A 13,642-nucleotide genomic window follows, 5' to 3' on the forward strand; every position below is an offset into this window, starting at 1 on the left:
GAGCCACCCTCAACTCAACTTTGAAAAATTACTATGTTACTATGTTAATTTGTGTCCTTTCTACGACCTGACACTCGAATTTCAAACATTTTTGTCCATTATTCATTATATAGTCTCCGAATTTACGAAATCACAGAACGCACTAAAATATTTTCATACACGGGATCATGAGTTACGGTGCACCCGTAAGAAACCGTTGCTAGCAGAAAGCGTTGCTTTTTTTACACTCAACCGAACTCCCCGCAATTTTCCGTCGCAAACGATTCTCGCGTTTCGTTTCGACCCTATCCAAAATTCCTAAAATCCTCCATCCCATCTTTACTACCAATCGAAGATAAATTATCACTCCTCGAATACTACTTGATTGCGCCTAAAACTGACTAACTCATTATTTACTTCCGTTCTCCTCAGCTACTAGTTACCCGATATACTGTTTCTAACCAAAAATTAACAGACAGCTATCGTTATTTCTGTGCGACACATGAAACTATCTAGCACATCACCGGGGGATGTCAGAATTTCGCCGGCACGGAATACAAGAGTAGACATGATGCTGTTGCCAAGATTCTTCACCAAGAATGGGCATTAAAACATTAACTTCTAAGTTCGAAAAAGATTCCTTATTACAATTACCACCCGGATGCTGTATTGTAAAATGAACATCACAAGCTCTACTGGAATCGCACGGTTCTCACAGACCGGAAAATAACTCACAATAGACCAGCCTCATATTGCTCAATAAGGATGAGGACACAGCACTATTAATCAACGTGGCGATTCCCAATAATAACAATCTTCTGGATAGACACACCGAACAAATTTCAAAATACAGATTCATCCACAAAGCCAGGCACTCCCTATGGGCCTGTCAAAGGATTTGTGGAAATACTTGGAGAATAGCGCCGAAGCAGCTCCGCTGGCTATACGTTATGGTGCTCAGACCATTGATCACCTACGGCTGTATCGCCTGGTGATCCTGCACAGAACGCCTAATGTCCCAAAACAAACTTTCGAAACTCCAGAGAACGGCATGCCCCATGATTTCGGGGGCATTCCGCTCTACTCCAACTGCGTTCATGGAGATGCTATTAGACCTCCCTCCCCTTCACATTTTTGTCCAGGGAGAGGCAAAACTAGCAACCCACAGGCTCCACCACCTCACCGTAAATGAGCCTGACAAACTCATTTTCGTGCCCAATCTTCTTTCAGTTCAACTGGAGACAGACGAGGTGATGGACATGAGAACTGATCAGATAATCACAAGAACCAGCACGGATGGAACTTTCAGTTCTCTGATTCCAAGCAGAGACGAATAGCTCCGTCACAAGGAATTCTATTTACAAGGACCTTGCTGGTTTACTGATGGCTCCAGAACCAGTCAGGGATCTGGAGCCGGAGTCTACAGTCGTAGACCGCTGACTGAACTCAGTGCCAGTCTGGAAAAGTCAGCGACAGCATTTCAGGCAGATCACACAATTGATCTATGCGCCAGCCATTTGATTAACATTGGCTGGGCGGGTAGGTCAATAAGAATCCTAACGGATAGTCAAGCTTCTATTAATTCTCTCGCAGCAGACAAATGCAACTCGGCAGAAGTATTTGAATGCAGATCTAAACTCTCCAAATTGGGATGTTTAAATAGACTGCAACTGATTTGGGTACCTGGACACACTGGCTTCAGAGGCAACGAAGTATCGGATGCTCTAGCCAGAGAAGGTGCAACAACAGCGCTTATTGGCCCAGAACCAATTATAGGAAATTTCAATTCCTTAATCAGGGAACGTAACAATAGCTGGATAAGGCAAAAGGTCCTAGAGTACTGGCGCAACAGTCCTGAACTGCGTCACTCGTACAGGACTATTTCAGTGCCTCCCAGCCCATACACCAGTCGTTGGCTAGTATTTTCTAGAACAAATCTGAGATCAATAATGGCGGCTTTCACGGGAAATTGTAAAGTCAGAGCCCATCTTAAAAAGCTTAGCATCGTCAATGACCCATTCTGCAGACTCTGCTTAGAGGAGGACGAAACGATTGAGCATATCCTCTCTGACTGCCCGGCGGCAGACAGGGTTTATCCGTCCAACACATCCAGCAATCAGTAATCAGTGGTTAAATCAAAAATTCTGTTGCACAAAATCATTGTATGATCATTCCTGTTTAGTTGTAGAATCAGCGTTCCCAAGCTCGGCTTCTACAAGATTTTTCAGCTACTTCGGATTTCCAGAACCGATTTCATGTCAGGGTCTCCAGACTAATACATTTTTCCTTATCTACATGACTGACAATTTTCACCCGTTCTGAAGTCCTTATGCCGGATATTGGCATCAATTACATAGGCCGACGATCGCCGGTTTGCTCTCCAAAACGTACATTGTAGGTATCTTTATATTCAGAATGCCTAACTGAGTGTCATGAACACTTTCAATTCTTTTTCGGCTGGTTTTTATTTAAATTCCTGCGACTTAATACCGGCTGATCTCGAGCGCCTCAGAGTGTCATATTTCCGCATAATCAACGCCTTTGCAACACTGCTGCAACAATGTTTGTTCCAGAGATACATCGTTTCAATTACCGCAAATTAATTCGAAATCTCTTATTCCGGTTTATTACAGAAGCGTTCAGAATATCAGGATACTTGAGAGATATAATATGGGGAAACAGATACATGAGCGTGGAAAGCAACATACGAATATATAAGACATGTAGAAGTCCAGTGCTGGACATACGCAGCCGAAACAAGGTAGATACATCAAATACGAAAAGACTAATGAAAAAAATAGAATTGGAGGTGCCGAGAACTACAAGGGAAATCTCACTTAAAGATAGAATTAGGACACATTGAGAGAAACGGGAGTTCAGGATGTAATAAGATGAACACAATCACGACGACGAGGATGGAGAGACTATGGACACAGGAAGAGGATAGCGAAATGGGCAAAATCACAAAAACACAATATAAAGAGACCTCTGAAAAAATGGCACGACAGGTCCACGTCCACATCACAAGTGGTAGGATGACAGATCAAACACGACCAGCAGTGGTACCACGATCGATCGACAATCTACCTACAACTTATCGATATCGGCAATCTAATTACACTCAACAGTTTTTATGTTAACAAGATGTTCTTATAGCGGAAACCGATCATCTATGTTACAAATTTCCACCTACTTGACTCGAAGATAAGGTAGGAAAAAAGTGGAAAACGGGATTACTGTCGAGTCGTGCTCTTGTCGTAAACTTGTGGTACGTACTCTGGTCCTACAGCAAAAATAAGAAGATTATTTCACGTTATGCAATATGCAGAAATGAAAAACTTAACTACTTGTACCTGTGTTGATTTTCCTGAGTTTCAGTGAGACTTTTTGTGGGGTAACGCCCCTCTGACCCCACAGATGTATATACTTGTTGCACTCTAAGACATTAGCCACAACTTGTGCAAACATTGACTGAATGACAGTGAGATCGGGATTGATAACGGTATTTGGAATCTGTAACTGCATTTTGGTCCTCATCATTGGAATTGTCTCAGTATTGCCTCGAACGCTGAAACAAATATTTTCACGAGGATAGATGTTTGCTTCAACTTCAACTTCACGATGGTTTGCAGTTGCTGTTTCTTTTCGTATAGGGTGCCTCACGCAACATGTACTACTCGGATATAATATGTGAGAGTATAGGTTAAACGGAAAACGCCGTTATTTTTTAAAACGTAGAATAGGTAAATTGTGTTGAGCAGTGTAGCTTGTTAACACGTTGACTGCGTTATGTGTTTTCCAAGATTCGTTTACCTTGCGGTATCGGTCCCCGGAGACCGATACCAGAGCTTTCTTGTGGTGCGGTATAGATCGCCGGGGACCGATATCTAAAATATTTTTCAAAGCCATATTGTGTTAGATTCTTCGAATGTAACCTTAAAATTCGAAGAGTTTTAGCTCACTATATCAATTTGAAGTCTACGTTCTGCGCCGCATCGGGTAACAGCTACCTGATGTCCCATCTAGATTAAAATTTCTAAAACAACTACAAGAGATATTTCCTTTATAACCAGAATGTGAAGATTTCAACAATTTTTTAGCTACATGTAATACATTCCTATCTTGAGTGTTCTGGATCATGAGCACATGAGGAAATTTTGGATCTCACTTCAATCGCACCAGAAAAGAGATTCGTATTGGTCCCCGGGGACCGATATCGCAGTCAACGTGTTAAGTTAATTCCTTTTATTCCCTGCCCTCTACTGTGCATGAGGTGTTACTATCTCGCACGAGAGTGACCGAGCGACGCGCAAACCAATTATGGTGCAAAAAACTAATTGAACTCTGATTTTATGAAGAATATAAAAGACGTGGAATTTGTAATTGTTGTTCTCACTTAATACCAATGATCTCGTATAACCTTCTCGAATCATATCGATAGGATAAACGGATTCTGAGTAAATCGTAATAGTTATATTCCTATCAAGTGCGGAAAGTGATACTTGCCCGCACGAAACTGCCGTTGCCCGAACGATGCAAAGCAGAGTTCGGGTAAGCAGTTGAGTACTGACGTAATTCTGCATGTCGTTACCATGGGTTACTCATCGTTGACGTTCGGTACATAGAGACATGATAGAATTTAATTTATTCTATAAGATTTGCGTGCGGGAAAAACCCCTGCTAATCCATTCCCGCACGCATTTGCGTGCGGGAAAGAAATAGCAGGCGTTTTCCCGCACGTTTTGGAAAAGTGACTCTTTGCAACTTGAAATGCGTGCGGGAAAAAGGTTGAACGCGCACGCTTGTAGAAAAAGATATTAATAAGGAAAATGAACGCTTTTGTTTGCCTCGCCCAAAAATTTCTTTTCTTCTAGAGGCCCCCCGATCAATAATAAAGTTATGAAGTATTTGTGAGATGATTTTTCAACATAAGGGTACTGTAGCGTTCCTCGAAAAACTTAAGAATTATTACTTGGAACACTATAACTGGTCGAGAGACGCCCCCGGGCCAAATCAAAATAACGAATATTTTTCACATCAATGCTGAAGGGATATACAAAGACTTAAGTGATTATTCACCTCTGAATGTTCGAACCGTTCGCGTTTTTTGAAATCGAACACTCAATTTTTTTTACCTCGTGGCCTTCTGCTTCAATTGCTCCAGAGAAGCCTTGACCATTTTCACTAATGATTCTGTCAATTTCATGTTGAAATAACTGAAAAGCTCCACGCAATCCGTCTTCAAAGTCTGAAGGTCCAATGGTTGTTTCCCAATTAGTTCCCTAAAAGCTGAAGGAAAATTGGTATCAAATATAGTTGAAGTTGAAATTTCACAAATTAACCACACCTGCATCAGGACCTACGATTAATTTTGATGATGAAGTTACAGGTTTGACAGCAAGTTCCGGATCGAGCCAATCATATTTTCCATCCTGCAAATCCTCTTGATCGATTATATCCAAGAACTTAGTTATCAGGCCGATGACGGCTCTTTCGGTTTTGACAGATTTCAATTCAAGTTCTTTCACTATAAAATGAATGTTACGTTTATAGTACAAGGAATTACTGAAAGCAGGATGAAGTAAGACAGCGAAAAAATTGCAAAATTTCAAAAATTATGGTATTATTTGACTGAAATCGTAAAATCGGCCAAAAAATGTCGAAATTCGCGAATATCATTGGCGTAGCACATATTTTTCTCGATCTCTTATTTTTTGTAAAGGAGGAAAAGTGCAAAAATGGAATATTTACAGCGGCAAATAGCCTAGGCAAATTGAAGTTTCGGTTCCTAAAATGCTGGAGAATGCTTCAAATGACGGAGAGCATCTCAAATATCAGTTTGCGACAATTTTGTGTCGAACTTTTTGGGACCAAGAACCTCGGAATTTTCCGACTTTTTTGTTTTTTGCAATTTTCACTCAGAAGACAGCATCTGACAAATTTCGTTTTGACTTCTCTTGTGGAAGAGAATAATCAAAATGATTCCAATCTGTTCTTCAGCCACGAGCGATTCCAAAATAAGGTTATTTTTTTAAGCTTGAAGTATGAAAAATTATGTATATTCAAAGATAAATGCTATTTTTAGATTTATTAAACGAATTTACGAGCATGTCCGCATTAAGGTGCATCAGTTCAATAAAGCAAAAATCACCCATTCTTTCTAATCGATTTTGCGTTGTAGGTTATGCCTATTCATATGAAAATAAAGAAACCGTAATATCATTCAAATATACAGGGTGTCCCGGATAAGATGAAAAACATTTTAATGTTTCTCAAACAGTTGCAGCCCAATGTCGTTTGTTTTTGTCACCTCCGTAGACAGCCGCATTGCATTGTTAAGCCCGATAGCTCAGTAAATTGGTGAGAAAAGCGGACTGTATTTCTTGAGGTTTGAAGCTGGAGTGAGAGCGAAATATATACCAATGAAAAAATTCAAAAGGGAATAAAATGCGGTCAACAGAGATGACTTACCAAAAAGCGAACTGCGATCTCTTGGGGCTGTGCTCCTAATCCTAGCTCTTCTAGTCCGAGAGCTGGCTACGAAAATCGGCAAGACTTTTGTAATGGCTCATATTTAAATATTAGTAGTTAGTTTTGGTGGTGTACATAAGTCAGCGCTCACTCACAAGGTCAGGTAGTGGAACATCTAGCGGCGACGCTCTTTGATTTATGTAAAATTACAATATCCGTACTTTGAGTGACTGCTGGCTCCCTCTGTTCTATTGATATGTGGTCTGACTATTTTATTCTCAAATAATACATAATATTCGAACAATAAATGCATTTTCAGTCATTACAAATCTCTCAAAACGACATCGTTACGGCAGCAACTTTTGTGGGGTACTGACCCACCGCGTTTCACTAAAATGATGTCTGACCACTTCCTCAAGTTTTCTGTTCTATAAACCAGCTGAGTGAGTATTTTCAATCATTACAAAATACTTGTAGAGTATGTTGTAATTTTATATACCTACATCAAAGAGCGTTGCCGCTAGGTGTTCCACTACCTGACCTTGAGAGTGGGTGCTGACTAATGTACACCCTCAATACTAACGGCCGGTTTCATAATCAAACCTAAAGTCGCTTTAATTTTAAAGCTTCCTTTAACCCTACTAAAAATGACAGTAAAGGAAGCTTTAAGCTTAAAGTGACGTTTAATTCGATTATGAAACTGGACGTAAATCATATTTAATTATGAGCCATTACAAAACTCTTGCCGATTTTCGTCGCCAGCTCTCGGACTATCACAGGGACCCTTGGCTGCGGAAAACCCGCTTCAATTTTGGATTTATGCGGTGTTTAAAACACAAACTAAATGCGTAAACTGAAATCGCAAAGCAAACAATAATGCCGGAAATCAAAGCGAACAATAATGCGGAATTTCAAAGCGAATAAAAGCGAGTGTAATGCGATAGAAAATCAAAGAACTTCGAAAACCCAAAGTGCACTATTCGAAGCGAAAGCGTAGATCGAATCGAATTGAATGTTCGAAGAAACTCCATATGTCTTCGTGCGGATTGTGCGTGATAATGAAAAGTCACCCATGTTGACATAGTTTGCGCGAGATTTAAACATTTAGCGATCGCCTCAGCTTCAAATTTTCCTCTTACAACAAAAGGGACGGAACATTCTCCGGGCCGCGAAAAATTGCGAAATAATATTTGAGCAACGATACATAAGATTGGTCTGAAGTAAATTTGTAAAATGGGCGTTGAGTGATTGACACACAATACAAAAAAAACTAATATGCGAAAATAAGCTAAATTATTATAGTAGGTGATTAAATAAAATAATAAACTATGTTTTCAGACAGGCAATGGACAGAGTTTTACAATCGGTCTTTTCAAGAAACCAGTTCTAGTTTTAACGGAAGCGATTAGGGAATTCCTATCCGCTGAATTAGATAAAGAAACTATCCGTCCAAGAGCCCACTGGCAAGGGGGTAACCTCTCATCTTTGATGAGAACAAATCCCCCTGTTCCGTGAAGCATTTCGAACGCTGCTGCATCGTGTGTAGATATTCACGATGCTAAAGCTTCCAGAAATCCTGCTGAATACGTTGTAAGCATTGCCAACGACTGAGACGATTCAGAGGAAGATAGTCGACCTCGGGATATGGTAACGCGTTGAGTGGCTCGAGAGTGAGGAAGTGACCTGGTGAAAGTGCGGACACGTCTTCTGGGTCTGAAGATAGTGCTTCCAGGGGTCGAGAGTTCAATATTGCCTCGATGAGACACAAAACTGTCTGAATTTCCTCATAAGTAAGGATCTGAGAGCCTATATCTCTACTCAAACAGGTTTTGACAGATTTCACCCCTGCCTCCCACATGTGGAGCAGAAAGGGGATTGAAGTGCCAGTGAATTCTTTCTTGTTCTGCGGCACACTTCATCAGCTAACACATTTCACGACTTGTACCAACAAAATTCGTTCCACAGTCAGAATACAAATGACTTACCCTACCTCGACGCGCAATGAAGCGTTGAAGAGCAGACAATAAGATTTCGGTCAAGAGATCCGTCGCCATCTCCAAATGAACAGCCTTGGTAGCAAAGCACACAAACAAACACACGTATGCCTTGCTAGTTCTAGCGCCTCGGTACCGGCTCATTGTTATAGAATAGGGACCCGCATAATCTACACCACTGCTAAGGGCTTCACCTGAGAAACTCGAGAGACAGGCAAAGCACAGTTTCGAAGATATGGCCCTTCTTCCACTCATGATCCAAAACCTTTGAGCTATAAGAAATCTGAGAGTGGGTAGTCCTGCGTGCAAATAGGTTTTATAATACAAATCAAAAACAAGCGATGTGAGACGACTCCTTTTAGGCAACAGCATTGGATGCTTCGATTCGAAAGATAGTGAAGATGCACCAATCCTACCACCTACTTTCAATATGCCTCTTTCATCATTAAAAACTTGTAATTTCTGAAAATATTTTGGTTGAGTTCTCTTCCTCAGTATGGAGGAAAAGGCGATTGTTGCGTAGCTTTAACTAAATGAAGAAGAGCTTCATTAAGCTCCTTCATTGTGAGGCTTCCAACTAATCTTTCAATTCCGCTTTTGGTATGGTTTCTGAAACGAAGGACGTATGCAAGAATTCTCTGAATCCTTGACAAGAAAGAAAACTCATCAAGTAAAGAGAGTATCATTGAACAATTGTGTTCATCTGCAATAGTTGCAGAGAAATTGTTCACCTAAAATTGGTTATTACAATCGACATTAGGTAGGGGTATGTTGCGAGGTTCAGGGAGCACTGTAGGTACATGGAACCACATTGATTTGGAGACAAATTCTGACGGTAATAGACCTCGAGATCCACAATCTGCAGGATTGTTTTGGGACTCTATGTGATGCCACGAAGCGCTAGGTATCTTGTCTTGTATGTGCGCTACTCGGTTTGAAACAAATGCCGGCCATCGATGTGGAGATCCCCTGATCCAATCTAAAGCGATTCGAGAGTATGTGAAAGCGAGGACTTTAGTGAAACTGAGAGTTCCAGCAAAAGTATCTAGAAAAAATGCGAGAAGATTCGACAACAACACAGCACCACAAAGCTCTAGACGAGGAATAGTGATTCGTTTAAGAGGGACCACTTTAGTTTTGGAGCATACAAACTTGTTATTCTCTGAATTCTGTTCATCAGTCACGAGTAAAAATTGTCAATAAAGTGTCAGAAGTTTTTGAATTTCTTCCCCGTTTTTTCAATTTCCTACTGAATAACCACTGGAATATCTATGGGAGATGATTACCCAATATAAGGATCCTGTAGCGTTCCTCGAACAACTGAAGAATAGAAGAATCATCACTTGGAAGACTGGACCTGATCGAAAGACCCTCTCAGTCAAAAGCAAGATTTGGCTATTATTAATTTGAATACTGAAGGCATTTGTAACGACAAGGGTGATCCCCCACTAAGATCAGCAGAAGATTTTTGACGCAGAGATGATATTCCTCCCAATGCAATTGGATAACAGAATCATATAGATACGACACTTCCCTAATATGGTGAAAAACGCTGTTTGCCGCCGCCATCTACACGGTGCGATTTGAACTACGAATTACAGAGACCCAACTTATCGATACAAAAAATCGAATTTAGCGCGAAATTCAAATAAGCGCTTTGGCGCAAATTCGAATTATTTTATTTGTTGATTTTATGCCGTGATCACACGGAAGCAACTTATGTCGCAAATCGGTCTTCTACCTGATTGGTGAGATCGCCATAAAACTCGACATTTACGCCTATATCACCAATAAGGCTATTGGTTTGCTACATAAGTTGCTTCCGTGAGCTCACGACCTAAAATGAAAAATTATATCGGAAATACTTTTTCAATAATAGCAGATGTATGTGAATGTTTGATACAGATTTATACAACTCCTCCATCCACTCAAAACCTTAAAAATGCAATGTTCATTAATATCACAAGCATTGAGATAAGTTTGTAAGGAATTAGAAAAATGAATGTTTATTCATTTTACATACCCCTTATTGAAATGGTAATTATATTTCAACTCCTCACATCTATTTGAGTCACCTAAATACAATAACTTATATCTTTTATCTTTGGGTTTGGGAAAACAAACTAATTTTTGAATAGGTAAATCAGCTTAAATGAGCAGCACACACATGATACCTGTTGTATATCTGCTCAACAGATAAATCTTTGTAATATTTTGGCTTGATGATTTCAACCCACTTTTTAAAAAGAGCTGTCTTAGTTTTGGAAACCGATGTCTCTTACGAACAACATCCTCACATCCAAATACACAATAAGTTTTCAATACCATTTTTTGGAAGATATCTTGAACTGTCCCAACACGTGTTGTTTTACTAATCACACGATTTCTCTGAAGAAATTCTTCTTTCGAAGGTGAGATTTTCAGCTGATCTTTTGATAATTTTCCGCCCAATAAAAATATATTCGAATTTGTATATATCCATTGAAGACAACAGTGACATTGATATTTGACAAATTAATTTCATTTTTATTTATGATTCTGTTATCTGTTATTCTGTTATTAGAACATGAATATCTATGTTTCAAGGGTTTAAACGATCAACAGAGTCATCTATAGATGAAGCATTGTAATATTTGCGTCTACAGAGTCATCTTATCGATGCGATTAGAACTAAATATGCGATTTGGAGTGGGGGTAAGAGAGTGTCACGACCCTGCTTATGATTATTTATTTTTTTCTTCGGTCATCATAAAGTCTTTCAATAAGTTTGGATGAAGGCTTTATTATTCACTTTTTTCCTCGTTTTCTGCTCTGTTTCTTTGTTTCAGATATTATTTTGAAATGGAAAGAGGATAAAGAAATTTGTATGTCAATGGAAAGGAAGCCCTTCAGTATTAAAAGCTTATTCTGTAAACAAACTTGTCATCACTGCACTTCTCACGGGGAGACAGGGTTTTTTACTGAGGTTTTTCCCTAAGCTCTTGTATCATACTCCAAATTGTATGGTACCCCGTTACACTAACCTTTGCTAAAACTCATATTCATGCTATATTGTTTGATAACTAAAAATGTATTGCTGACATTCAAAAGAATATATATATATATAAATATATATATATATATATATATATATATATATATATATATATATATATATATATATATATATATATATATATATATATACTATCAGAAGAAGCCTGCAAGGAAGAAGCTCCATCAGACCACAAGAGCTAAGATTCAGCGAAAACGACGAGAATAATCAAATGCAGGAATTGAACATACCAGATGAAGCCACCGAGGGAATACTCTCGCTCTTCCGAGAAACCAAGATTAAATGGGAAGGAACAACGATGGAAGCCAGGCCAAAAATCGGCAGAATAAAAAATAATCCGGAAACGAAAGCAATGATGCACGCTATGGATACTGCCTTGAAGGAGACAATCTCAGCGTCAGCCGATTTGGAGGAACTGTGTCTCGTGGTCTATTGTGCGGCTGTCACTGCCAATACCATTCAGCAGACAACACCAGGAACTGAAAAACGAGGGAGAAAACAAGACAGGAAACCTCCATGGGAGAAAAGACTGGAAAAAAGGGTAGAAGAACTGAGAAGAGAAATAGGAGTCCTACACGCATACCTACATGAACAAAAACCGAGCAAAAAAGTTGAGAGAAAAACGAAGGTTTACTCCAAGAGAGCTGGACTGAAGAAAAATGATGCTAACTACCGCACAAACATGAGAACCCATCTGGAGAAGTTAAAACAGAAGATAGCTGCACTGGGAAATAGACTGCGAAGATACCACAAGAGAACCCTGAGATACCGCCAAAACAACATCTTTGCAAACAACCAGAGAGAATTCTACAGGAGCCTAGAAGAAGAACCAAAAAAGAACACAGATCCGCCGGCCACCGGAAAAATGATTGAATACTGGTCTAGGGTGTGGTCACAGAGCGCAACACACAATGAAAATGCTTCCTGGATTAAGATGGAAGCAGAACAACAAAGAAATCTGCAGGAAATGGGACCAGTATGCATTACAGAGGAGAATGTCCGTGACACAGTCAAGAGGCTGAAGAACTGGGCAGCGCCCACATAACTTTTGGTGGAAAGCGCTGCCATCAACCCATGAAGTATTGTCACGGTTCATCCAGAAGGCGCTTGAAAACCCACAAACTGTCCCTCATTTCTTCACTCGGGGCATCACGTACATGGTCCCTAAGAAAGGAGATCCATCGAAGCCAGAAAACTATAGACCCATAACATGCCTCCCATCTATTTACAAAATTTTCACTTCCACTATATCCTACCAAATCGGCCTTCACTTGAAAAAGAACAACATCATGGCCTGGGAGCAAAATGGTTGCAAGAACAAAGGCAAAGGAAGCAAGGAGCTCCTGATAATCGATAAGGCAGTCACCGGGCAAGCAAAATCAAGAAAGAAGAACATCTCTATGGCCTGGATTGACTACCAGAAAGCCTACGACTCGATCCCGCACTCATGGCTGCTGCATGTCCTTGAGATATACAGGGTGAACAGGCGAATCATCGACCTACTTGGTTCCCTTATGTCATCTTGGAGAACCACTATCACCATGACAGAAAAAGCAGCCTCATACCAGACTGAAGAGCTAAGAATAAGGAGAGGAATTTTTCAGGGGGATAGCCTAAGCTCACGTTGGTTCTGTCTGGCCGTGAACATTCTCAGTAAGATCCTTAATAGATCTGCATATGGCTACTCCATCAATGACATTACCAAACTCAGCCACTTATTTTACATGGACGATTTAAAGCTATATGCCAGAGGGCGCAAACAATTAGAGGGCGAGCTGGAGCTCGTCAGGAAATTCAGTGAGGACATTGGTATGTCGTTCGGGCTGCAGAAATGTGCCGTGATTGAGGTCAAACGAGGAAAAATGGTGGAAGGAGGGAACATCAGAATATCTGATGGAAGGGAGATAGCGGAGCTGAGTTTTGGGGAAAGATACAAATATCTGGGCATACAGCAGACTTATGAGATAAAACAAAGAGAAAACAAAGAAGGAGCGAAAAATGAGCTAATGAGAAGAGTGCGGAAGATCCTTAAAACACAACTCTCAGCCAAAAACAAAATTGAAGCACTTAATATCTGGGCCATACCCTCCTTCACCTACACTGCAGGAGTGCTAACCTGGTCCAAAACAGATCTACAACAAAT

General features: G+C 40.1%; 1 protein-coding gene across 3 annotated transcripts in view; it reads right to left on the minus strand.

The window, feature by feature from the left end:
- LOC123318393 (dynein axonemal heavy chain 8-like) overlaps positions 1–13,642 on the minus strand; it is a 1,393,903-nt gene that overhangs the window by 1,008,914 nt on the left and 371,347 nt on the right. For all 3 annotated transcript variants that reach the window (XM_044905013.1, XM_044905020.1, XM_044905005.1), the window contains exons 16-18: positions 5,327–5,506; positions 5,115–5,268; positions 3,333–3,547 (exon numbers count right to left, since the gene is read on the minus strand). In XM_044905013.1, coding sequence (XP_044760948.1) covers positions 3,333–3,547; positions 5,115–5,268; positions 5,327–5,506 — 549 coding nt within the window. The remainder of the gene's footprint in view (positions 1–3,332; positions 3,548–5,114; positions 5,269–5,326; positions 5,507–13,642) is intronic.

The sequence above is a fragment of the Coccinella septempunctata genome, chromosome 1, assembly GCF_907165205.1.
Source record: "Coccinella septempunctata chromosome 1, icCocSept1.1, whole genome shotgun sequence".
Classification (NCBI taxonomy): Eukaryota; Metazoa; Arthropoda; class Insecta; order Coleoptera; family Coccinellidae; genus Coccinella; species Coccinella septempunctata.